The sequence below is a fragment of the Sciurus carolinensis genome, chromosome 13 (assembly GCF_902686445.1).
Source record: "Sciurus carolinensis chromosome 13, mSciCar1.2, whole genome shotgun sequence".
Taxonomy (NCBI): domain Eukaryota; kingdom Metazoa; phylum Chordata; class Mammalia; order Rodentia; family Sciuridae; genus Sciurus; species Sciurus carolinensis.
In genome coordinates, this window is record NC_062225.1 from 42,869,597 (window position 1) to 42,895,289 (window position 25,693).

Here is a 25,693-nt window from a genome sequence, read left to right on the forward strand (position 1 = left end):
AAACATTTTTCTAAATGCTAGTATGTTTCATCTGAATTATATAAAGAACCTTAAAATGCAGTGTTCCAGATCCTCTACCAACCCTTTACTAGTTAAGAGCCACAGTACATTTTCAGAAATACACTGTAGCAAAATCAAATAGAGGAAATTTGAAATATTCTAGGCTCATTCAATCCTAGTGGTTGCTACCTCCTTCCCCTCTTGGGAGTCATGAATCACTTTGAGAAACTGATGAGAAAGCTATGACCCCATCCCCCAAAATGCATATAAACAAAAACTTCTTATATACAAAGGATTCATGATCCCCAAGTTAGGAATTCTCATTTCACAACTGTGGGACAATAGTGGAAAATAAGTTTAGCCTATTTTTTTTTTTTTAATTTTCTACTACAGTATAAAATAAGCACTTAACACTGCCTTAAGATAAAGTTCATCTTATTTTAAGCACCAATAAACTTTGAAAATTCATTCTCTTGCCCGAATTTTACAAGGTTTTAAGCCAGTTACTTTCTACCTCAAATTAAGTTCCTAAGGTTTAAGCATTATCTATTTTCCTTTGATATATACTACTCTCCAGAGCTAGTCACTGAAAAATGATTAAAATCTAATACTGCATGAAAATGAACATGTGTCTATATACTGAAGAACAGGTTATGTGACTTTATGAAATGTATTTCTAGGTGTAGTTTCACTTGAAAATGGATACATGTAGTGCCCCTGAACATAATGTACAATCCCAGATCACACTGTCTCCTTTTACTACCCTGGAACCAGTACAATCGAGGCTTCTACCATGGTCATGAAATGTACTGAGTTCTTCCTACTTGTTAGGATGAGAAACACTTCACTTCTGAGCAAACCCACCATCTCAAAAGCATCTAATTAGCCTCCATTACCCAACAAGTTGAAGAATGCTATACTTGAGGATTCTAACATTCAACCATTGACCATAGCTTAACATCATGCTGAATGAATCTTTAATCTAAGAGAAATGACTATATTATGACATTGGGTCAGATTTGTTGTTTCTTGTTAAAGAAAAACTCCACTGGCCACTACAAAGAATGTTTCTATAACAGGGTAAACATGGATATATAAGGAATTCTTAAAGAAATGTTAAAGGCTGATTTAAAAGCAGGGGAGGGGAAATACAGAAACACACAGACACTTCAAGTATATAAAATTTAATTAAATCCCTTACCAAAGAATTTTCAAAGTTTGAAGTCAAGTGACAGTTATTCAATTCTTTCATAATCATTCACTTTTGCTCAAATACGAGTATTGTAAAACAAATCCAAAATATTTGAATACAGGAAAAGGGTCAGTTAAGAGAATGACTTTGCCATGGAAGCTACACCTTGGTTATGGGATTTCATTCTCATCTTTTGCTGCTAGGTAAAAAGTTAATAATGGAACAATTATTTTTTCCTTCTAAGAAGTTTGCCACATTTTTCTTTGTACAAGCTAAACACTAGAATTTGTATTTCAGAGACCTAGGGGTTGGGGAACAGGAGTGGGAGATGGAAGATACTGCTCTCTGACAATCTGAATTCAAGAATTTAAACTCAAAATAAAGGGCTTGCAAGTGAAAATGGACTGCTATTTCTCCACTGACTAGATGGCATCCCATGAATCCTATAAAATATACAACCAGGTATACTTCTTCACTATTCAATGTACCATTCTGTTTTTCCTACTAGCCCACTGAATGTGGAGTGAAAGCTGAAGAACTGTAACATACACTGGCATTCCTGGCTGTGCAATCTATACATTTTCATTTTAAATATAATAATTCAAGCATAATTCATATTTAAAAAATTAGACTAAAGAGAGACAGTAAAGGTTTTAAAGGTTTCTCTTTGAAAAGATGGTATCTTACAGTACATACAAAAATACTCTGAAAATACATACGACTTCATTTACAAAACACTGAATCAACATATTACAAGAATTACATGGTTATGGATTTTAATAAACTGAGCATGCATTCATGAAACTTAAAAATATTAAGAAGTGCATTGAAAAAAGCAGTGTAAAAAAAGACAACTCATATAGTTAAATAAAAATTACAAAGGTCCTGAGCCAATTAAATGGTTGTTAACAATGTCATTCAAAAATGCCTTTAGAGTTCAATAAAATCCACTGCTTATTTCTGCATGCCTAGTCCATGAAGAAACTTTGAAGTTGTGGGGTAAATTATGGTCAAGGGATTATCATGCTGAGTTAATTTTACACTTCAAAAATACAAGTTTGCCATATGTGAAGGTATCTTGTTGATGGTGAAATGAGTTGATCCTTAGTAAAAAATACTGGTCAACTAACAAGAATGGCATGAGATAGTAGGATATGTAACAATTTCACCATTCATATACTGACTTTCAGTATCCTGGTTATATTTTGATTTTTAATAAAGATGCATTCAAAGGCCTCCATGGGAGGCAAAATACAGAGAATTTATGGTGCCCAACTCTTATGTAATCACTGGACTAATCCTCCCTGGTAACTATGCAACATTAGGACAGAAAGGCACACACAAAAAATAAAAGTTTAAATATTCCATGTGCCATCTGGAAAAAAATAATTTAAATCAACAGAACAGACAATACATCTACACAAATGAAGGAAGCAGAAAAGATCTCACATTCATTCATCTCAGGTTTCACAAACTGGCTTCAATACTAAAATAAATGCATTAACATTTGGAAAATTACAAAACAAAATTTTTTTTCAACTTTTTCAGTTCTATACAATGATTAAAACATAAGACTTTAAAAAAAAAAAAAGGAAAAAGAAAGTGTTCAGCACTTGTATTATCAGTGTCCAAGTGGCCAAGAACTGGTTCCCATAACAAGAGAAACAAACATTAAAAGTTAAGGCAGTAAAACCTCCAAATGCGAAGCCATAATACTGTAGATGACAATTTGATAGCAGGTGATCCTCAGAGGAGTGTATGTAGCAATCAGTGAGAGAATGCTACAGCATCTGCAGGTCAGTGTGAGAGTTCAAAAACCACTTCAAGGTTGTTAGGCTGATGACTGTAACTTTCAACTATTTTACGTATGACAGCCACTTCTATTTTGAAAAGAGTGGCTGCATCTATGCCACTATGTGATTGCATGCTCACTTAAGTGAGGAGGCACAGCTTTTACCGATTAAGGGTCAGTCGAATGGAATTTTTGATGACACGGATGTTATTTGCTGGAACTGGAGATGATGAATCTGGTAGTTCTTTACTTGGTAGTCTCTATTAGAAAGATATAGAAACAAAAAAGGAAAAGCACATATTTACTTATATATAAATAAATAAAGCATTATATATATATATTATAAGTATAAAATAAAAGGTCCAACTAATTTATCAGTCACAAAACTGTTTCTCTCCAAATTCCTTAAGCTCCTAATTACTTAGGAGTGTGTTGAATATTTCCTTCCAGTATTTTTTGTTGCTAGGCATTTCTTGCTTTTGGAAGTTTTTAAAAAAAAACTCACAGAACTGAAAAGTAGAGGGACAAGGGGAAAGGACAGAAGTGGCATGAGGGTGAGAAGTTATAGAAGAGGACTCTGTTATATCAATTGCTTTTCCTGGACTGAGAAATGCAGAGATCTTAAGCACCGCATACAAATAAATAAAATGAAAGTATCGTGTCCATTCATCTATGACCCCCCAAAAAAACCTAGTCCTTGGGCTGGGGATACAGCTCAGTTGGTAGAGTGCTTGCCTTGCATGCACAAGGCCCTGGGTTCAATCTCCAGCATGGCAAAAAAAAAAAAAAAAAAAGGACCTAGTCCTTAAAGTTAGGCAATGATACTATGATACTAGAAATAGGAAGTACACTCACTGTGACTAAACAGGAAACTCTTGGGATGTGAAGTGAAAAATGAATGTTGTGGAGGAAAATCTGAATCTCAGTCATATCCCTCCACCAGTTTCTATAATATATTCATGAATCTCCCAACTATGAGATACATAATTTTTCAGGAAAACTTGTTTTTAACCTGGGTATGTAACTAATGACAGTGAAATTCAGGGACATCTTTGTGAGGAATTCTGAAGATGCTAAAGAATATTATATGATGAAGGCACAATGTAAGGAACTGAGAAGCAAAGAAAGACTTCTAAAAATACAGACCTGTGTGATGGATATAGTATCATAGGGGCTGGGGTTGTAGTTCAGTGGTAGAGCACTTGCCTAGCACGTGTGAGGCACTGAGTTCCATCCTCAGCACCACATAAAAATAAATAAATAAAATAAAGGTATTGTGTTCATCTACAACTTAAAAAAAAGTATGTATTAAAAATATATAAAAAATATATATTTAAAAAAAAAGAAATAGTTTCTTGTTAAGAAATTCTCTTGTGGTACACTGGCTAGACAAATTTCTTTGTATTTTCACTTCTATCAAAAAATTATGGGGCTGGGGAGATAGCTCAGCTGGTAGAGTGCTTGTCTCGCAAGTGCAAGGCCCTGAGTTCGATCCCCAGTACCAAAAAAAAAAAAAAAAAAAAAAAAATTATGAAAACTTAAGACAAAGATAAAAGTAGAGGATAGGGCAATGAAGACTCAGATGCCATAATCAAACTTCAGGCATTAATTATTAAAACTGCCACATTTGTCTGATTTACCCACTTATCCTTTAAATTTGAAATATTAAAAACTCCAAACACATTATTTCATTCTTTAATATTTTAACAGCCATCTCAATTTTTTTCTTCCATAATCACACTTAATAATTATACACCCATAACTCTGACTTGTGCTAACAAAGCCTACAACTAATAGCCTGTGAGGATATCATTTTACTTTCTAATGGCTAATACATTCTGGGAAACATCACAAGTTACAGTTGATTGCAATGAGAAGTACTTTATTATTTAATGGGGGGGTAAAGATAAACTATTTTGTTCACTGTAAATTCTCAGACAAAGGTTTTCTGTGATTTACACAAGACTGTTTTTTGAGCACCTGTTTGTTAGCTTACCATAATTAACTACATATTATTTGTTTCAATGGTAACTCTTCAAAGATTGAACTTTTAAGTTAAAATTCAGTGGCTCTTTAGCTCATGCTCTACTTAAAGGTACTTACCACATATATTGCTACATTTGATTCCTCCAAAATATTAATACATAGTTTCTAATTATCAAACGTAATTTTAAAACTATGCAGTGGTACAAATGAAAACTACACTCTCAGATGTTGGTAATACCTATGATGAGCACCCTTTTTTTTGTTGTTTGTGCTGGTTATCAAACTCAGGGTCTCACACATGCTAGGTAAGTGCTCTACCGCTGAGCTACACTCATCAGTCCTGTATCTTTAAAGATAAATAAGAAACAAAGGATGAACAAAATCTAAAATCTTAACATTAATATCATAAAGTCTTTTTAAATTACTCCCTCTTTTCTCAGTTTCTGAGTTATGTACAGTCAGGACTATATACTTGGTTTACTATCTCTATCTTTAACCCTAACTAGACAGCTGGTCTTTGAGAACAAAATCTTACCTTTTTCCAGTGTTGGTTCTTTTTTTTTTTTTGCATCAGGGATTGAATAAACCCAGGGCCGTTTAACCACTGAGCTATATCCCCAAGCCCCTTTTTAGATTTTATTTTGAGACAGGGTCTCACTTAGTTGCTGAGGCTGGCCTTGAATTTGTGATCTTCCTGCTCAGCCTCCTGAGCTGCTGGGATTACAGGTGTGCGCTACCATGCGCTAGGTCTCTCCAATGCTAGGTTCTTTTTTTTTTTTTTTTTTTTTAGATATATTTTTTAGGTGTAGAAAAACACAATACCTTTATTTTATTTATTTTTATGTGGTGCTGAGGATCAAACCCAAGGCCTCACATGTACTAGGCCAAGTATTCAATCAGTGAGCTACTGTGCTACTGAACCCAGTTCAGTGCTAGGTTCTTAATAAGCTTTTTTTGTATATGTAGATTATCTATGAATTTTTATCTATGAATAAGACTATCTATTACCTTTTTGCGTGACGTATCAATAGTTGGAATAGGCATAGATTCTCCTCCAATGGCATCCTAAAAACAGAAGAATTATATACAAGTGAAAACTTTGCCATTTGCAACACTTACTCCTACTCTTGAAATAAAATATAAGGGGCTGTGATCATAGCTCAGTGGGAGAGCACTTGCCTACCATGTGTGAAGCACTAGGTTCAATCCTTAGCACCACATAAAAATAAAATAAAGCTATTGGGTCCACCTACAACTAAAACACTTACAAAATGTAACTAAAACCTGACAAATCTAACCTGACCTACTAATATAGGACTTTTCCTGATACACTGCTCTTTAAAAGTAAACATTCTGAAGCATATTACTATTATATTTACCACTGATTTTCTTTTTCTCTCTTCAGCAGCATGGGAGTCCTTAAATGCTGATTCAAGTCGAATAAACTAAAATATAAACATGAAAAATGAGTTGCTATTACATACCTGCAAAAACCATATAAATCCACATAAACAGTAAATAATTAATGATTAGGTTATCATCAAAACAGGGTGGTGAGGGAAGAGAATTTAAATTAGACTGAATTCAATGGCCACTCTTCATTTTTACAGCTTTAGTGACCTTTTTAGTTAAGTCAATAAATATAGCTTTATCACCACCTACTGGAAGCAGAGAATATCAACAGAACACAAGAAATATAATCTAATTACCAATAATGACTTGTGGAAGTCAAGGATAGATTTAGATACATAAGTAATTTGTACTTAGGATGATCAAGTAATGTTCTGTTAGGGTCTGAACTATTCTTTCCAAACTGTCAACTCCTAATTGAAAACTAATATGGCTATGGAAAACTATGGGTTTCTTTAGCATCATCCTAACTTTAATAAAACATACTAAATCACCACTCAAGTTGTAACTTTACCTTCTCTATGTCTTTCAACCTTTTAGAAGTCCCATCTACAGATGGGGAATGAGATCTTTTGGGTGTAACATTCTTGGATATATTTGACAATCCATTTAGATGCGGTTGTCCCTGGGCAGGGTTGTGGGGTGTTGTGATTCTAGGAATAACATTTCGCCCTACTACAGTAGGAATAGTGCACACAGCTGGGGGTGATACAGCCTTCACTGTAGAGTCAACCTCTGAAAGGGAGAAAAACAACTTTAATAATTAAATACCTATGTAGTAGAATCATTCATAACACAGGTTTAGATACCTACTTGCACCGATGACTGGAATAGACAATCCTTGAGCTGGTGGGACACTCAGTGGTTTTTCCATAATTACAGCAGCAGGTTCAGCACTATTTCTAATAAAAGTGTTAAATTATAATCATTAAATTATTTAAATATTGCTTATTTTTCAAACTCTAATTTTAACAGAATTCCTTCAAGTACTTCTACTTTAAAATTTCACTGAAGGAAAAGGCAAAGGGTTCAGTGAGAATTAACAGAAAAATCTAAGCAGAAAACTTGTATAATTCTGTGTACTTAATAATTCCCACATGTTCCTAAAGCTTATACATCATATCTCATAGCACTACCACAAACTGTCAAATATTTCTAAACAAGAAACTGACTACTATCTAAAAAAATAAAAATCTTTTTAATGATTTAAAAAGATATTTAGCAAAGGTATTGAAAAGTTCACATTATCCTCAAATAAGCAGAAGACTGAAAGGACAATTTTGATATACAGACCTTTCTGCTTCTCCTGCAGGACTTTCAGGTTTGGAAGTTTTGTTTGTAGACACTGGGGAATTAAAAGGTGTTCCATTATCAGTGTCTCTGGAACTATCCAGACAACTACTATCCAGAGATGATCTTTTGGACTGAAGTCCACCTGAACACCGACTGACATCAGAGAGGCTTTGCTGAAACAGAGGAAAACTATTAGGATTTCAAAAAACAAAAGAGAATATAAGGCTGGTTTTAATTTAAAAGCAAATCATCTTTTATGATTACTGAAGGTAAGGATTTTAATCCTTGACTGAATTGTCTATATCAATCTCCTCTTAATCAGTATGGGAGATATAAAAATTCACATTTGGTTTCACAATCATGTATTTGACTGAATGAACTCACACTGGAGAACTGAGATTAGACTCACCTTTTTCTTCTTTTGAAGAATCTCTGCTGGAAGATAGTGATGAAGTTGTTTTTTCTTTACATGAGTTGCTTCAATTTTCATTCCCTCCTTTAGCATATTTATATTGTTTGCCTGTCTGTACACTGTAACAATGTTAAAAACACATTAAATGGAAACTTCTTTCTGAACAGGAGCTGTTCTTTTTTTCCCCCCAAATGCATATATCTTCAATATTTTCCCAACACAAATGCATAGATGTAGACACCTCTTACAAATATTTCTAAAACATTTGCATTGTTCCACAATCCTTTTCAAGAATTGACTAGTTTCCACAAGTCTATCTTCTCAGACTTTTTCATAATCGAACCTCATTAATAAAATAAATGGAAAAAAGACTTTTTCCAAATATTACTTTTTGCTATTTTCCCAAAAGGCAATCTCTGCATAATTAGTTGCTCAAGTCTAAACTAATTCTTATACCAGTATCCAAGATGCAATTCAAGTTCTCCCTCTTCCATAAAGTTTCTTTTATTATTGTAACCCGTATTAATCACAAAACATCAGACTTCAGGAACTATCTACAAGTGCATCCTTACTGTACAGGTGGGGAAATTAGGTTCAACAACTCTGAACACCCTGACAGGACCAGAATACATACTGCTCAGGTTTCCATTGTACTGCTATTCACACCTTTTAAGAGAATCAGTTATATGAATGATCACACAAATCACTTAATGTATTTTAATTGTGAATAGCCAATTAAATTATAAACCCAGCAAAGAAAGGGATGGGAGGCTTGTTTTGCAGAGCCACTACTGTAAAATGTAGTAAATTATTTAATCTTGGGTCTTTAAGTTTCCACTTCAGGAAAGGAGCATTTTGTAAATCTATTATAAACAGAGCTTCCCATCTTTCTCCTTTTTGAAAAAATTGACCCTATTTAGAATGGAATAATTTATATCTGTTTTAAGTTCAGTGGTTATTTCACTTCCAACTGTTTATAAAGTAATTATCAGAGAACTTATTCAAACTGCAGATTTTCTGGTTCCATCTCCAGAGAGTGTGACTTGGTGGTTCTAAGTGAAGTATAGGAATCTACATTATCATGATAAATGATAGGGCTAGTTCAAAAGAATTCAGAAAACCAGGAGAGTCAAGAATAATAACATGTATACCCTTCTAGATTAAACTCAAATTTATAACAAATATATTAAGATATTCCAAAGTGGTGTGGTTGGGGGCTAGATACAAAAGACATTTTTTTTCACTGATCTTGAAATACATTCAGCGAGTCTGATACTTCATCTAAAAGACATACAAATCAAGTCATCTTTATGACTATGGTTACAAATCCTGGCTATGCACACAAAGAACCATCTGTGGAGTTTAGGTTTCTTTCTTTTTTGTTTTAAAATAGATGATAATAAATGTACATGGTTTAATGCTCAAAGAATTTAAGAGTACTCTGAGATTTATCCCTGTCCCCTAGACACACTGGTTCTCCAACCTAGAAGCAACAATCTTTGACAACTTCTTCTTCTTCTTCTTTTTTTTTCTAAGTATCCTTCCAAAAATATTTTATGGATTTGTAAGCAAACATGCACTTATTTTTTTTATTTATTTATGCAAATGCAGCACACTGTACACACTGTTCTGCAACCCCCTTCACTCCTTAATGTCTTAAAATTGCTTCATTATGTCTAACCTTCTTAAATAATAACATAGATTTCCACAATATGAACGTACCATTTAATTTAAGCAACCGTGGAACTTAAAAAATTACAGGCAGTAGACCCTGTTCAGATGATACTGAGTCACAGCCAAGGTTGAAAATCACAGATCTGTGATGACAAAGTCTTACCTGTATCAGTAAATGACTGTATATCATATGTCAAGTCTATGTTAACACTTTCTGCATTTTCTACTCTCCGAAAAATTATCCCGAGGAACCACATTGATACGTAATTGTTGCTATAAAGTAAAATTTAAGAATTTCCATTAATTTTTATAACAATTTTACAGAAGCTATTTGGAATTAAAACTTAATCTCTATGTATTTCATAAAGAGAGATTTCAGTGGGTTGACTAAGTTCTTAAAACTGACATCCAAAACACTGGTGAAGCTGTCCTGTGTTGTTCTGAAAATGATTACGTCACTTTGAAAATGAAGATGCTCAATATACTTTGATGTTGAAGTCTATGGGCTATCACAGTAGTATATACTTATTTTTAATCCATGGTCACTCATACTCAGTCACATGTTTCACCTCCCCATCAATGCCTGTTATATGACAATCTTAGAACTGATCTGCATGCATATTCAAAATGACATTAAGAAATGTAATATTAAGAAACAACTTACTCTTTATGATGTTCTTTATTTCCTGGGAATGACTGGGGATTCACATGGGCAAGAGTAATAAATTCATTCCGTTCCAAGTTTCCAACAAGAACACGAATTTTAGATTCTACTAATCCAACCCTAAAATAGATAAGATTTTTTCTTAGGTCTATATCAAATTTGGAAACCGTACTTATGTAAATCAAACAGTATATTAGCTATAGAGCCTTACATGTCCATTTGAAAACTTTAGTTTAACATAGTAGGGACTCTTTAAACTACCATTCAGATGAATGACAAATTTAATGAGTTCTTGTGTGTTTTATCTTTCAAAAAAATTTGCCTAAAAAAAAAAAAAATTGATCAACTTAATGCATTCCTGAATCTAAAATTCCCTACCTTGGATAAGACTATAAAATAGTCCCGATTGGAGTATGAACAAAAACTCTTGGTTAAGGTGGTCCTTAATATGTTTCCACTTTCAATCTCATGTCTAAACTCAAAAGGCCAAGATATATTTAAATAATGTGAACAGAAATGCTAATATAGCAGGCACAGTAGCACACGCCTGTAATCCCAGCAGCTTGGGAGGCTGATGCAGGAGGATCACGAGTTCAAAGCAAGCCTCAGCAAGAGCGAGGCGCTAAGCAACTCAGTGAGACCCTGTCTCTAAATAAAATACAAAATTGGGCTGGGGAGTGGCTCAGTGGTCAAGTGCCCCCGAGTTCAATCCCTGGTACAGTCACCCCCCCACCAAAAAAAAAAAAAAAAAAAATTCAGACCCATAATGTATAAACATAAAAACATGTTCCAATTTTCACAAAATTAATACTAGAACTTGCATTTTAAAAAGAAGTCACTAAATTCAAATCAGATGTCAGAAAAATATATAACATTTCATCAAATTTCTCCATTTTCTATCTCGCTTAAGGAATATGACTTAGGGGGCTGGAGTTGTAGCTCAATGATAGAGCACTTGCCTAGCACAGGTGAGGCACTGGGTTTGATCCTCAGCACCATATAAAAATAAATAATAAAATAAAGGTATTGAGTCCTTCTACAACTTAAAAAAAAAAAAGAAATAATAATGTGATTAGTTCCAGCAATATTAATTTATTAGTGACCTTATAAATTAGAATTATAAGAGCATTTAAGCTTTTTTTCAAATATCTACAACACCTTGCACATTATAATTGTGCATGCTTCAACAGAAGATACACAAAAATCTGAGTTGGTCTAGTGTTATCTGAAAGGTTGGCAAACCTTTTCAGTGAAGGGCTAGACAGTATATAATTTAGGCTTTGGGAGTCATACAGTCTCTGTTGCAACTATTCAACTTTGTTATCAAGTATGGAAACAGCCACAGACAATATATAAGTGAACAAGCACTTGCTATCTCCAATGAAACTTAATGAATAGGTGGCAGGCTGACTTTGGCATAGGCTATAATTTCTAATCCCCTGATCTAGAAAAATACTTTGAAAATGACTGAAAGAGGCTCCAAATATTTTCAGGGTCCCTTTAATTACCAATGAAATAAGACTGAACTCTTGAAGCAACAATAAGACCTGTACTATATTTTGCTTTTCAGACGTGAGGAAAGTTCAACTATTTCTGGTGGCCCAATAGTTCTGCCTGATGAAGCTAGGCTGAGGGCATGAATTTAGATGCACCAGAAAGATTATATGCTCCATATCTCTTTTCTTTTGACAGAAACATACATTCTGAGATCTTCCATGCCATCATCTCCTAAATTTAAAAAGATAACATATCTTTGGATGTCTGGATGGAGGAAATATTGATGGCAAGGATAGGAAACTAAGAATCATTCAAACCACCTAAAAACTTTGGCTCAAATCTGACTCTCAGAAGCAAGGAGCACAATCTATACATATATTCTTATCTTATATCACTTCTAATTCTCAAACATTAACTCAGTGGCATTTCTTAATCACTGATGCTCTATGGTCATGTACATCAGCCACCAATAAGATGTAATAACTACAAAAATCCCAGGTACTTGGGAAGCTAAGGCAGGAATACTGCCAAGTTCAAGGTCAGCCTTGGCAACTTAGTGAGACCCAGTCTCAAAATAAAAAATAAAAAGGGCCAGGGATACAGCTCAGTGGTATGGTGCCCTGGGTTTGATTCCTAGTACTGGGGGATGGTGAGTGGGATTGGGAGTTAGAGGGAGAAAAAAGGAGAAATTAATTTTGGAAATCAAAGAAGAAAGTATTTCATAACTGGTAAAGCACCATATACATATATCAATTTCATTACACAGCAGGTAGAGAAGTTGAATATAAGTCTTACCACTCTAGATGGTTTTCTTCTGTTGATGCACTGGCAGTTAATACTATATAATGTCTGAAGAATTTTTCAGCAACAACCAGAAAAACAAGACAGAAACATTATTAGGGTCTGCTTTTCCATCATTACCTTTCTATTCTCCTTCCCAAAGAACAAAAGAGCAATACAAGTACACAGTTTATAAAATTAAAGTATGCTCTTATTTTCATAAAATTAATTCTAGGCCCTATAATTAAAAAAAAAATTCACTTAAAAATCACTAATACTGGATTAGTAGTTACTACTGGAATAAAGGAATTCTATTAAGACCAAGAATTTTTATTGACTTATTCTCTACCTTGCTTAAGAAATCTAAAAAACAGCTATCATCTACCATTTATTGACACATCGCACATTAACTTTGAAGTTAACATTCTTTTGGATTGCACACACACACACACACACACACACACAAAATGCAAAATTTTCAAATACCTATACTTTTGAAAGAAATTTGGTGGTTCAAGTAATTTGGACCAATCTGATTTTCCTTGAAGAATTTCATCTGTAACTGCAAGACCTACAGAGAGGGGAGGGAGGGAAGGAAGGAGAAAGAGACTGTTTTCTTGTATCATTCTACTCCCAACAAATTCTTTTGTTACAAAATGTAAATACATTATGTTGTTTCTCAGAATACAAAAATTAAGTTAAACTAGAACTGGACTAGCTCAATTTTTGGTTACTTTTTGGAAGATTTTTAAAAGAAGTTTTAGAAAGAGTGTTATATAATTCTAATCACCAATTCATAGCTGCAATAGAGAATAAAATTGTCAACCAATCTTGTGGGAATATGAAAAGGGTAACAGGGTCAATATGTTTACCTTGTTTAAATTCTTCTACCATTACTGTTCGAGTTGATGTGGACACATTATACGTAGAATTCTGTTGTGGGTAGGCAGGGGTGATTATGGGCATGAGATGATACCTATCTGATGGATTTACCTGTGAAATTAGAAGCAGAATAATTGATCTATTCTCCTATTTCAGTTGTCCTCACTTCATTTCCCCAAAAGTCTGAAGAATATGAAATATAAATTTAATACTAAATTTCCCCCAATTCTAAGAAGCATATTTCCCCTCCCCAACTACATTTCTTTCTGAGGTTAGATTTGTCTAGTAATCAAAGTCAAAGGAACCTTTGCAGTTTATTTTTCTTCAGAAAAACTGTTACACTGATGGTGCATCTTACAAATAATAGTCATTCAGAACCAAGGATAATAGAGTATCATAATCATAAAAAGTATTATCTGGTCCAAAGGTTCTCAATCCTTTTTCTGTGCCCACTAAATGGATGACTTCTCTTTGGTTAAGAGAGGAAGGAGCACTCAAGCTAAAAGCCAATTTATTTATTTATTTTTATTTTTTTGGTGGTACCAGGGATTGAACCCAGGGCCTTGTGCTTGCAAGGCAAGTACTCTACCAACTGAGCTATCTCCCTAGCCCTAAAAGCCAATTTAAATGCAAGGTACATAAGAATTATGCCATCTTGGAAACAGGAATTTGTTTTAAATTGTACTGCAAGGTAACTTTTTATATACTTCAGTACTTTATTATTAGTAACTACTTGAGAGATAATTTTTCACAATGGATTATGACACTGTGGTTGATATACCCTCTCATCTAGTCTTACGTAGGCAATTTTTTAATGACATAACATTTGGATCAGCATTAGAGATCCAAATCATCTGCACCAAAAAACACAGCAAAGGGAAGGAAAGGAGCATAGCTATACAGAAGGGAGATAAATGGAAACGAGGTGCATTATCTTTAGACTATAATTTAGAGAAATGTTCTTTCCCTAAAAGGTTTAATGAAATTCCATAACAGATTACATACCCGAGGATCCCAGACAGGTAAATTCAAATTGCTTTCTTCTGGTTGCTTCAACAGCACAGGATTTGGCCATTCCCTAATGTGAATGAAGCAAATTAACTTATATAGAATCTCACTTCAGATCCTGTATGAAATATTAAAAACTAAAATAATTAGACCGTTACAACCTTCACACAGTACATGTTTTGGGTAACTGGAGAGAGGGAAAGAGAGGGAAAGGAAAAGAAAGGAAAGCAAAGAAAAGAAAAGAAAAGCAAAGAGGCAAGGGAAAAATATACACAGGAAAACTATTTTTAGGCATTGTTTTTTAAAAGGGCAAATCATTGCTTATTAGTTATAACTGATACCTGAATCTTTCCATTTCTTCTCATTTACTTTCATGGATTTAATTTTGGTAATTTAATAACAGCAACAACTAACATTTACTGAAAATACTAACAAATCAATGTGGTAGTTATGATTATCATCTCCATTTTACAGATGAGAAGAATTTAAATCACCTCTGCATAGTTCGTAATGTGCAGAGTTAAATCTATTGTAACTATTCTTGCAAGCTAAAAATCCACATTTACAATTGTTGTGCCATGGTGTATTTGTTCACAAAAAAAGAAATGAGTTGGGTGTGGTAGGGCATGCCTATAATCCCAGCAACTCTGGAGGCTGAGGCAGGAGGATCATAAGTGTAAGGCCGGCCTGGGAAATTTGCTATGACCTGGTCTCAAGAAAAAAACAAAGGGGGCTGGAGATATAGCTCAGTGGTAAAGTGCTTGGCTAGCATGCTTGAGGCCCTGGGTGGAAACCCCAGTGTCTGTCTGTCTGTCTGTCTCTCTCTCTCTCTCTCTCACACACACACACACACACACACACACACACAAGGTGAAATCCAGTCACTTGTGACAACATGAATGGAAATGGAGGTCATTATGTAAAGTAAAATAAGTCAGGCACAGAAAGACCAATGCTGCATCATTTCATTCATATGTAGAATCTAAAAAACACTGACCTCACAGAAGTTGATAGAGAAGTTAAAAGTAGATTAGAGGTTATCAGAGGTTGGAAAGAATAGGTCAGATAGAGGGTTAGGGAAATGCTGGTCAATGGGTACTAAGTTACAGTTACGTAAGAGAAGCACATTCTAGTATTCTATTACACATACTATAGATAATACTCATTGTATTATATACTTCAAGAAAGATAAAAAATAATTTGAATATTTTCACTCAAAAAAAAGTTTGAGTAGATACATTTACCCTATTTGAATAGTATGCAATGTATACATGTATCACATCATGGTACCCTATAAATATGTACAATTTTTAGGAGTCGATTTTAAAAGTTAAAGAAAAAAGAAAAGTGCTATATGGATGTCCCACCATCGCCCCCCACGAATTTGATGTTTCAAAATTTTTAATTTAAGGAATATAAAACAACAGAAAAAGTTCATGTACAGATCTTAAATTTCTAAATAAAATTACATATAGACAGAAGTTAGTAAATAACAAAATACATATATGAATACTTACCACTTGGAAAAAACTAAAAAAAACTTATGAACTAAGGTAGAAGCTGCAGCATTTGGATATAATTGGCAAGTTCTTGCAACTAGCATTGCCCAGGAGACACCACCAAGAAATCCCAGCATGTTGGAATAAATACCACGTCCTAGAAAATTAAATATATTTGTTAATTATTGTTTAGATCTACTATCCTTGACATTCAATAGGATAACTTCATTCTTAAGACGTGTTTAAAACTTTCCCCCTATTGACACATTAAAATTGATAAGCAATGCTTCATGCTAGGCCCACAGTCAACTGTAAGCTGCTCCTCTTACTACCTCTATTTTGCCTTCTAATACAGACACCTCAGTTCCCTGTCTCAGTTCCAACTGTATAGCTGGGCTCTACTGTTATTACATTCAAATTTCTCATCTTTTAATATTTGGAGTTTAGAGAAAAAAGGAATCAGTAAAGGCATCTAGAGGGTCTATAAATGGGGAAGAATGAACATTTCAAAAATAATCGTACTCATGGGTAGTATTTTAAAATCAAGTGTAAAGTTGGCAACTAACTTTAGTGTCTCACAGAATCTGGTACCTCTCCATAAAGTACAATATACCATTGATACACTCATTTTTCATAAAATTGTTTCTTACAGCAACCTATAAAATATTATTATTACCTTGTTTCACCAAACCTAAGATGCTCTCAATTACATAACATTATTTTGTGTCCCACTAAGAAAGGGGGGGGAAATCAACTACAAAATGCCAATTTTGGACATGTTAAATGTAAAAAATATGCATCTAAGAATTGATAAAACATGGTATTTAATTTGTAAGGAAAGACAAATTGTTGTTACTGGGGAGGCTGAGGGAGAAAGATAGCAAGTTTAAGGCCAATCTGGGCAACTTAGTAAGACCCCGCCTCAACATGAAAATAAAAAGGTTGGGGATATAGCTCAGTGGTAAAGCACTTGTCTAGCATGTGCAAGGCCATGGGTTCAAATTCAGTAACACACACAGCAAACTGTTCATCTTATTTCTTCACTGCATAACATACTGGAACCTGAGGACAAAGTGCACTGTTCAATATGGTAGCCACAAGCTGCACATGGCTATTTTTTTTCTGTTTTTTGGTTAACAGTTTTAGCGATATAATTCACATACCATAAGATTCATCCATTTAAAACAATTCAGTTTTGCAACCACCAACAGTCTCTTCTAAACATTTTCATCACCCCAAATACAAACCTTTAATAGTGACACTTCTCCTCTTCCCCTTAATTCCCCCAGAAGTAGGTAGCCATTAATATTAATACACTTTAGGTCTCCACAGATTTACCTATTAAGGTCATTTCATATAAATGGAATCATACACTATCTGGTCTTTTATGATCAACTTCTTTCACTTAAAATGGTTTTAAGCTTCATATATATTGTAACATGTATCAGTACTGTATTTCTTTCTGTGGCTAAAAAATATGCCAGTGTGGATAGGCTGGGGTTGTGACTCAGTGGCACAGTGCCTGCCTGGCATGTATGAGGCCCTGAGTTTGATCCTCAGCACCACATACAAATAAATAAATAAAATAAAGGTCCAGTCCATTAACAACTAAAAAAAAAAAATTTAAAAAAAAGAGCTTAAAAAATGTCAGTGTGGATTTATCACCTTTTGTTTATTCATTCATCAATTTGTGGACATACGATTTTCACTTTTGGGCTATTATCAATAATTGTGCTACAAACATTTTCATATGAGATTTTGTGTGCACATGTTTTCACTTCCCTTGGGAACTATTTAGCTTTAAATTTACTGAAATGAAATACAAATTTAAAGTTCAGTTCTCTGGTTGCACATTTCAAGTGCTCAGCAGTCATAAGGTTACGTGACAACACAATAAAAAAGATTTCCATAATTGCACAAAGTTTTATTGGAGAGTGCTGTTTCAGACTATGTAAAATCTGGTGCCAGAAGTGCAGATCTTTTTAAATGTACAGTCATGAGCTGCATAACAAACAATGTTTCAGTCAATGACAGACCACATATGATGGCATTCCCACAAGACTACAATGGAGGCAATAAACTCCCACTGCCTCGTGAATACATAGCTGAAGAAGAAGCAAGAAAAAAGAAACAAAACTGCAGAAGGAAAAGGAACCACCACCATCAAGAAAATTCACATTAAAGGGTTTAGCAGAAGCTTTTGCAGACCTTAATAAGCTCCTTAAAAAGTCTGAAAAACAAGGAATGGGGATATAGTTCAGTGATACAGCACTTGTTTGGCATGTGGGAAGCTTTGAGTTCAATCTCCACTACTGAAAAAAACAAAACAAACAAAGAACTGAAAACGTGGACCCATAACACTCAAATTTTTTTCATTAATGGGAAGGAATGGGAAGGAATACTCATGGTACATTATCTACTTATAAGCAAATCAATGATAAAAACATGAAACAAACAAGCATATGGATATATTTCCAAAAAGAGTAATACCTCCCCAAGAAAAGTCTGAGCAGGTCCTGAGGGAGGTATTCCAGAAAAAGGTACTGTTATTACAGGTGATTACAGCTCATGCATACTGGCTGTGAGGCCCTTCCAAGGGAACAAGATGTGAAGATGGAAAACAGTAATTTTTTTTTTTTGGTTTTGGGGATTAAACTCAGGAGTACTCAATTACTGAGCCACATCCCCAGTCAAATTTTATATTCTATTTAGAGACAGGGACTCACTGAGTTGCTTAGTGCCTCACTTTTGCTGAGGCTGGCTTTGAACTCATGATCCTCCTGCCTCAGACTCCCAAGCTGCTGGGATTATAGGTGTGCACCATGGCACCTGGCAGAAGACATTGATGATCCTGATCCTATGTAGGCCTCCTGTGTCTTAATTACTTAAAAAAGTGTTAAAGCAAAAAAAAAAAAAAAAAAAAAGCATACATTTTAAATTTTAAAAAGCTTATATAATAAGGATATAAGGAAAAAATATTTTTGGCTAGGTGTAGTGACACACACCCATCATTCTCAGTGACTTGGGAGGCTGAGGCAGGTAGATCACAAGTTTGAGGCCAGCCTCAGCAACCCTATCTTAAGAAGGTCTAGGCCTGGGGATGTGGCTCAGTGTGGGTTCAATCCCCAGGAACCTCCCCCACAATTATTTTTCTTTGTAAAGCTGTACAATATGTATATTTCTGTTTTCTTTTAAGTGACAGGGTCTTGCTATATTTGCCGAGGCTGGCCTTGAACTTCTGTGCTCAAGTCATCCTCCTGCATTAATCTTCCAAGTAGATGGGACTACAGGCATGTACTACTATGGTCTGTGTTCTAAGCTAAAGATATTATAAGAGACCAAAAGTTAAAAAAAAAAAAAAATTGGAAAGTTTGTTAAAGCAAAAAATCACAGTAAGCTAAGATTAATTTATAACTGAAGAAAGAAAAAAACTTGTTTATAAATTTAGTGCAGCCTTAAGCATACACTGTTTAGTCTATAGTAGTATACAGCAATAAAAGAGATTTTTATATTCACTCACTGCTCACTGACCAACTATGAGCAACTTCTATTCCTGAAAGTTCCATTAATGGTAAGTGGCTTATTCAGATATACCAATTTTTTTATCTTTTGAATTATATTCTATTTTCTATGTTTATATATTTTTAGATATATGAATACTTATGTTGTGTTACAACTGCCTATGATATTCAGTACAGTGATATGCTGCTTATGTTTGCAACCAAGAAGCAATAGCTGTATAACCTAGGTGTATAGTAGGTTTATGTAAGTACATTCCATGATTTTCATACAACAATGAAATCATCTAACAATGCATTTCTCAGAATGTATCACCATGGTTAAGAGACATATAACTGAAGTTACAAATAATACAGAATGTCCTATGCCAGCACCAAGGGTCTTTCAAGTTCTGAGCGCCTGGGTGAAATCTAAGATGGAAGGTTATAGGGAGCTTTTGATTTTCCTTCCACCGTACGAAGGTGGAAGGAGAGTCACATATCACAATACCTTAATCACTATACTTGAAAAATAACTATTTCTAAATCTACTGGCCCTCAATCCTTAATAGTTATCAACAGGCTCAGAATTTCCATGTGTGCTTCTATCACTAGCAACAGAAAACTGGAATTTTATAATGCAAACATGAAAGACTTGGATACTTACGTTTTGCCCATAATTTGACTGCTCTTAGGGTGAGTCTAAAAGTTTCTTTATTTGGCACTAAATGCAAAATTTCATCAGTAACTCTACATCCTGAAAAACAAAAAATATTCATTTTCCACTGTGCAACAAAACTCAATTAAAATGCCCTCCTAACCTCCAGACTCTCAAATGCTAACAATATGAAAGGTATATGTCAGGGTTCATTTTCTACATGTATTTGAAATTTAGCATTCACATATAAGAAAGTACTTTGCTTTTGAAGAATTAAAAGTGTATGGGAAATGAAATCCAGTATTAAAAGAGATGGTTCTAAGTATCTTTTTAGTTTTTTTCCACATTTGACTTTGTTAAATGCATGCAAGTTGTGTAACTGTTTTTGCTTCAACACAAACCTTATTCACAAATAGTATGATTTATTGTTACATTCTATCTATAAGTTTAGCAAATAAAACAAGATACTTAAAACTAATAGTTCTCAAAGTATAGACTTTGGACGCTTTAGAATGTGTGAGGTCAAACCCATTTTTATAATACCAAGGCATTCTTTGTCCTATTCACTATGTTAACATTTGCACTGTTGGTACAAAAGCATCCCTGTTTGTACTTTAGCAGGGAATGGGGCAGTGGCAACAAAGTATATACAATACATGATTTACTAACACACATGGTTAAATAAAAGGATAAATAACTATGATAGTATGAGCTGTAGGCTGAACTACCTGTTTTTTTTCCCCAAGGAACATCAATTTTACTTGAAGGTATGATTGACAGATAAACTGTGGTTATTTACAGTCAGGTATTTAAAAATGACCTAAGTAAGCTCCTCACTTCAAGGAAACCAAATGACACAATTTATTGCCAATAAAAAAATATAAATTAGAATTTTGGATAATGTATATCTGCTACTGTGACCCTGGCAGACTTCTTAAAAAACTGTTGGTGATAATAATGAATGCAATTTAGAAAATATTTTAAACTGAAATGTATTAACATTTGGAAGATATAAATAACTCTGAACCAGTATTTTCCAAATGACTAAGGCAAGATATAGTATAAAATCATGCATGAGGAAAAGATCCATTCAAAGGAAAATACAGCAAATTTTAATATGATAGTATAAAATTTCAATTGGTATGGTTTTAGATTCCATATTCTAATTAACCTTTTAGAAACAATCAGTTTTTAAAAAATTCAGCAATAAAAAAAGGAACAAACTACAAATATGGATGAAATTCACGAACATGCTAAGTGAAAACAAGTCAGAGACAAAGGATCACATATTACATGATTCAATTATAAGAACTGTCAGAAAAGGCAAATTATAGAGACAGAGGATTAGTGGTTGCCTGAGATGGGAGGGGTTAGAAGGGAAAATGATGGCAAATGGGTATGAGGGATCTTTTGAGAATGATGAAATGTTCTAAAATTGGATCATGGTGTACAACTCTGTTAATACACTAAAAGACTATAGAACTGTACATTTGGAAAGGATAAAGTTTATGGTATGTAATTATATCTCAAAAAAGCTGTTAAGAAGAAAAAAATTGTCACTGGTCATGTTTTGGTATAGTATCAAAGAAGAAAAACTACAATTATCTGAAAAGGTTTAAAACATTCACCCCTTTTCAACTTTATAGTGAAAGGCCAGATTTTCTTCTTGTATTTTATCGAAAGCAAAATATTATAAGAGGTTGACTACAGAAGCAGATAGAATAACTTAGCTATCTTTTATTAAGTCAAATATTTAGATTTGCAAAAATTTAAGTCTTTTTTTATACACAAAATTTATTTCCTTAACTAGCAATAGATTTATTACTGTTATTTCTATGAACTAATAATTACTTTTAAAATTCGGTTTTATTTCTAATATGGTAAATACTGACCTATATAATCCACATAAACAAAAGCACTTTGTAGTTTTCTATAAATCTTCTTAAGAGTTTAGAAGTCCTGAGAGCAAGTTTGTGAACCATAAACTCAAAACATAAACAACCTTTCAAATTAAATATGTGGTTTTTAGGATGCTTAAGTATGGTCATATTATCTGTACATTATCTACGTAAAGAAAATTACATCATCTGATATGTGAGTATACTGGGGATTGAACCCAGGGTCTTTCACATGCTAAGCACATGCTCTACCACTGAGCTACATCCCCAGCCAACTTGACTTGTAACAGAGTGAGTCCAATCCCTAAAAGAGTTCATTAATACTTCTACAAAAAGAGCTCTATTTGTTTTCAAGCAGTATCTGAGATTTATTTTTAGAAGCTTACCATTTAAGCTGCGAATACACCTTATATCAAGGCTTCTCAGGCGAGAGTCGTCTCTTAGATCTAAATTATCTGATATGGTTTGTATTGCCAGTCTTGCAAAGACTAGATCAATCTTTGGAAAGAGGTAAAAAAGAGAAAAAATATTACTTTTTCTCCTTCCAGTCCATCCTCCCCCACCCCACCTCAAAAATTTAAGTTCTAATTATTAATTGGGAAGTTCTATCAAAACTTCAAAAGGCATATGCAGGTAATCTCACTTGAGTGAAGTTTTACAGTAATTAAAATTTCTAGTTATGGTAAATATTGTGACATTTAGCAAATATGCAAAGCGTTTAAAAAAAATAAAAATCTTTTGATTGGATTTCTAAATAAAGATGGAAGACCCCGCACTCCTTCTTGAAACCCAATCAAAATATCAGAAATTTTGTTTGGTTTAATTTGAATTTGAAGGCATAATCCACTAGGACAGAGAGATAGAGACAGCAAGAGCTATGAAAGCTAGAAAGCAGATGAACAAGTAGTAACAGTTCCAGAAGACCTAGCAAAGCAGATATAAAACACATTTGGGAACTAAGGACAGACAACTATAAATACATCATAAATAAAAAGGAACAATTAGAAAATAAAAATTATTCCTAGAAATTAAAAATAGGACAATAGAAATGAAAAAGAAAAGCAAGCTTAAAAGACGAAAAAACACCAAAAAAGCAGAATAAAATTAAGAAGATGTGATTAAAGCAGGCTGCTCTGGAGAACCAAAATAAGCATTTAAGTAGTGGGGGTTGGGGGTACAAAAGCAGGAAATGTCATAGAATTCAATAAAAGTTCCAAGAACTAAAGGATGAAACGTCCAAACTGAAAGAGGATGACTGCCTACTAGCACACTGGCTGAAATGGCACTAGCTTAAGTACATCACCATGAATTTTACAACTATGAAGACAAAACCAAAAAACCAAAAAACCAAAAAAAAAAAAAAAAAAAAACCAACAAACTTCCAAAGAGACAAAATTGGCATATTCAAAGAATGAGGAATCAAAATGGTAACACACTTTTCAATGCAGTATGGAAGTTAGAAGACAATGAAGAAAAGCCTTCAAATTTCTGAGAAAAATCATTTCCTACCTAGAATACTATAATCAGCCAAATTATCAATTTAGTTTAAGAATGGAACGAAGACATCTTTTAAACATGCAACATATCGAAAAATGTCCTTTTTCAGTAAGTTAGTGGATGCGCTCCATTAAAATCAGAGTAAAAAAGAAAGAAAAAAATTCTAGAGAAGCAAAAGGAAATTACAAGATATTGGCAAAGGAAGATACCAGGATGACAGCTATACACTAGTCACAAAAAACAATCAGCTTAGATTGCAAGAGGGGAAAAGACTCAGTTTTTTTCAAGATGATAATGACATAATATCTGGTGAATCTAAACTTATTTAAAGGAGATTCAGACAACTTAGGGAAGACTGGGTTTAAACTATTCACAAACATAAAAACCCAAATAATAATTTACTTCTAAGAAAACAAAATATCACACAGCAAAGAATGGTAATCTAGTACGCTTAGTGCTCAGCTCTGAATACTGCTTGTAAGATCATAATAAAGAGATTATTGCTCCAACTAAAATTATAATAATACAATTATTTTAGATTATGAGATTATGAGAAAAAGAAAAGTATATATAAAAATCATGGGGATAGAGAGAGAGGTTTGTTCATTTTCCATGGTGAGATGCTAAAAGAAATGAGAGGAAGGCGAGGGGCAATTTAAAGACTACTACTTAATTCTTTAAGATATGTGCCTACATGGATGCATCTCAGGCACATGTCTTGGAATACCAGCTATTTGGGAAGCTGAGGTAGGAGGATCATAAGTTTGAGGTCAGCCTGGGCAACTCAGTGAGACTCTGTCTCAAAATAAAAAATAAAAAGGGCTGGAGATGTAGTTCAATAATATAGCAGCCCTGGGTATCATTCCCCTGTATTAAGGGGATAAAAATATGTGCCTATGTTAAGTCTGATTATAAACAAAACAAACAACAAAAATGTTTTCAAACAAAAAAAAATCATATTGGTTAAACAGTTCCATTATCAAGTCAGAAAAATACTAAACACTTACTTCAATACCATCAAATTCAAATTTTATAACAGGTACAAAAGCATCTTCTACAGCCTACAAAAGAGGAAAACAATTATAACACACAAGTTAATCCTCTCTATCCTTCTTAAGTGCCAATAATGTAAATGTCTTTGCTTCTAATTTGTATTTTAACTCAACTGAAAAATGTTCTTCATCTTACATTCAGGTTAAGGACTTCTACTTTGTGACCTGTGTTACTTAAGATAAACAAAATGCTTATGACAGTAGATATTAAACTTATCCTTCTAAAAATATTTGTCAGAAGTTGGAAAGCAGACTGTTGTCATTAGGATACATACTATTTCTTGGGTCTAAATTGAAAACTGATTATTTAAAAAGAGCATTAGTGTTAGAAGTTTTAAAATAATCAGAACTCTTGACTAATAAAAAAATTGCATTTGTAGGAATAAGGCCAGTAAATAAAAATTATTGGTATTAAAATTTTATTTGTTGAATAAATAGCTAGATATATACATTATACAGTTATTAACTAAACCTTACACACAATAGCACACACAATTTGATAATGTATCAACCATTTATCTGATACTAGAGTAGTTTATGTAAATTATCTCATCAATCCTTAAAAAAAAAACCTTATAAAAATGTTATCACCATATCTTTAAAATAAAGATAAAATATAGATGAGAAAACTGAGGCTCAGAGAGAATAGGTAACAACTAAGGTCTAAGAAGAGCTAAAAAGTGATATTCTAGATGCAAACCCAGGTTTGTATAATTATAAAGCTTATGTTCTTAATCTTTATGTGTTAGTTTAATAAAACATAGCAACTTTTTATGAGGCATTTCAATAATCCTAAGACCTAGGATAATTAGGTCATTAATTTCAAAATATCAAATGCCAGAGGATACTTACTCTTAAGTTTCTAATTCCATCTTGATGTTTCAATTTTTCAAAAAAAGACTGAAAAAAATCAGATCTTTCCACGTGTCTGGGAGCTACACAAAGTGCATCAATGTCAGCTCCTACAAATCAAAATATTTCTTATGAAGAAAAGCATACTAA

The 25,693-nt window shown here is 33.6% G+C and overlaps 1 protein-coding gene across 3 annotated transcripts in view; it reads right to left on the reverse strand.

Annotated features, from left to right (window-relative positions):
• Nucleotides 1–340: 340 nt before the first annotated feature.
• Papolg (poly(A) polymerase gamma) overlaps nucleotides 341–25,693 on the reverse strand; it is a 34,488-nt gene continuing 9,135 nt past the window's right edge. Inside the window, exons 5-22 of one of the 3 annotated variants that reach the window (XM_047523113.1) lie at nucleotides 25,544–25,653; nucleotides 24,647–24,700; nucleotides 22,529–22,640; nucleotides 20,254–20,343; nucleotides 16,108–16,246; nucleotides 14,588–14,660; nucleotides 13,573–13,693; nucleotides 13,187–13,271; nucleotides 12,716–12,769; nucleotides 10,424–10,543; nucleotides 9,923–10,032; nucleotides 8,083–8,204; nucleotides 7,674–7,846; nucleotides 7,194–7,282; nucleotides 6,895–7,115; nucleotides 6,350–6,415; nucleotides 5,979–6,035; nucleotides 341–3,244 (exon numbers count right to left, since the gene is read on the reverse strand). In XM_047523113.1, coding sequence (XP_047379069.1) covers nucleotides 3,146–3,244; nucleotides 5,979–6,035; nucleotides 6,350–6,415; nucleotides 6,895–7,115; nucleotides 7,194–7,282; nucleotides 7,674–7,846; nucleotides 8,083–8,204; nucleotides 9,923–10,032; nucleotides 10,424–10,543; nucleotides 12,716–12,769; nucleotides 13,187–13,271; nucleotides 13,573–13,693; nucleotides 14,588–14,660; nucleotides 16,108–16,246; nucleotides 20,254–20,343; nucleotides 22,529–22,640; nucleotides 24,647–24,700; nucleotides 25,544–25,653 — 1,895 coding nt within the window. In that variant the 3' untranslated portion in view covers nucleotides 341–3,145. Of the gene's footprint in view, nucleotides 3,245–5,978; nucleotides 6,036–6,349; nucleotides 6,416–6,894; nucleotides 7,116–7,193; nucleotides 7,283–7,673; nucleotides 7,847–8,082; nucleotides 8,205–9,922; nucleotides 10,033–10,423; nucleotides 10,544–12,715; nucleotides 12,770–13,186; nucleotides 13,272–13,572; nucleotides 13,694–14,587; nucleotides 14,661–16,107; nucleotides 16,247–20,253; nucleotides 20,344–22,528; nucleotides 22,641–24,646; nucleotides 24,701–25,543; nucleotides 25,654–25,693 lie in introns of those variants that run through there. The other 2 variants (XM_047523114.1, XR_007104729.1) reach the window with 2 other exon arrangements.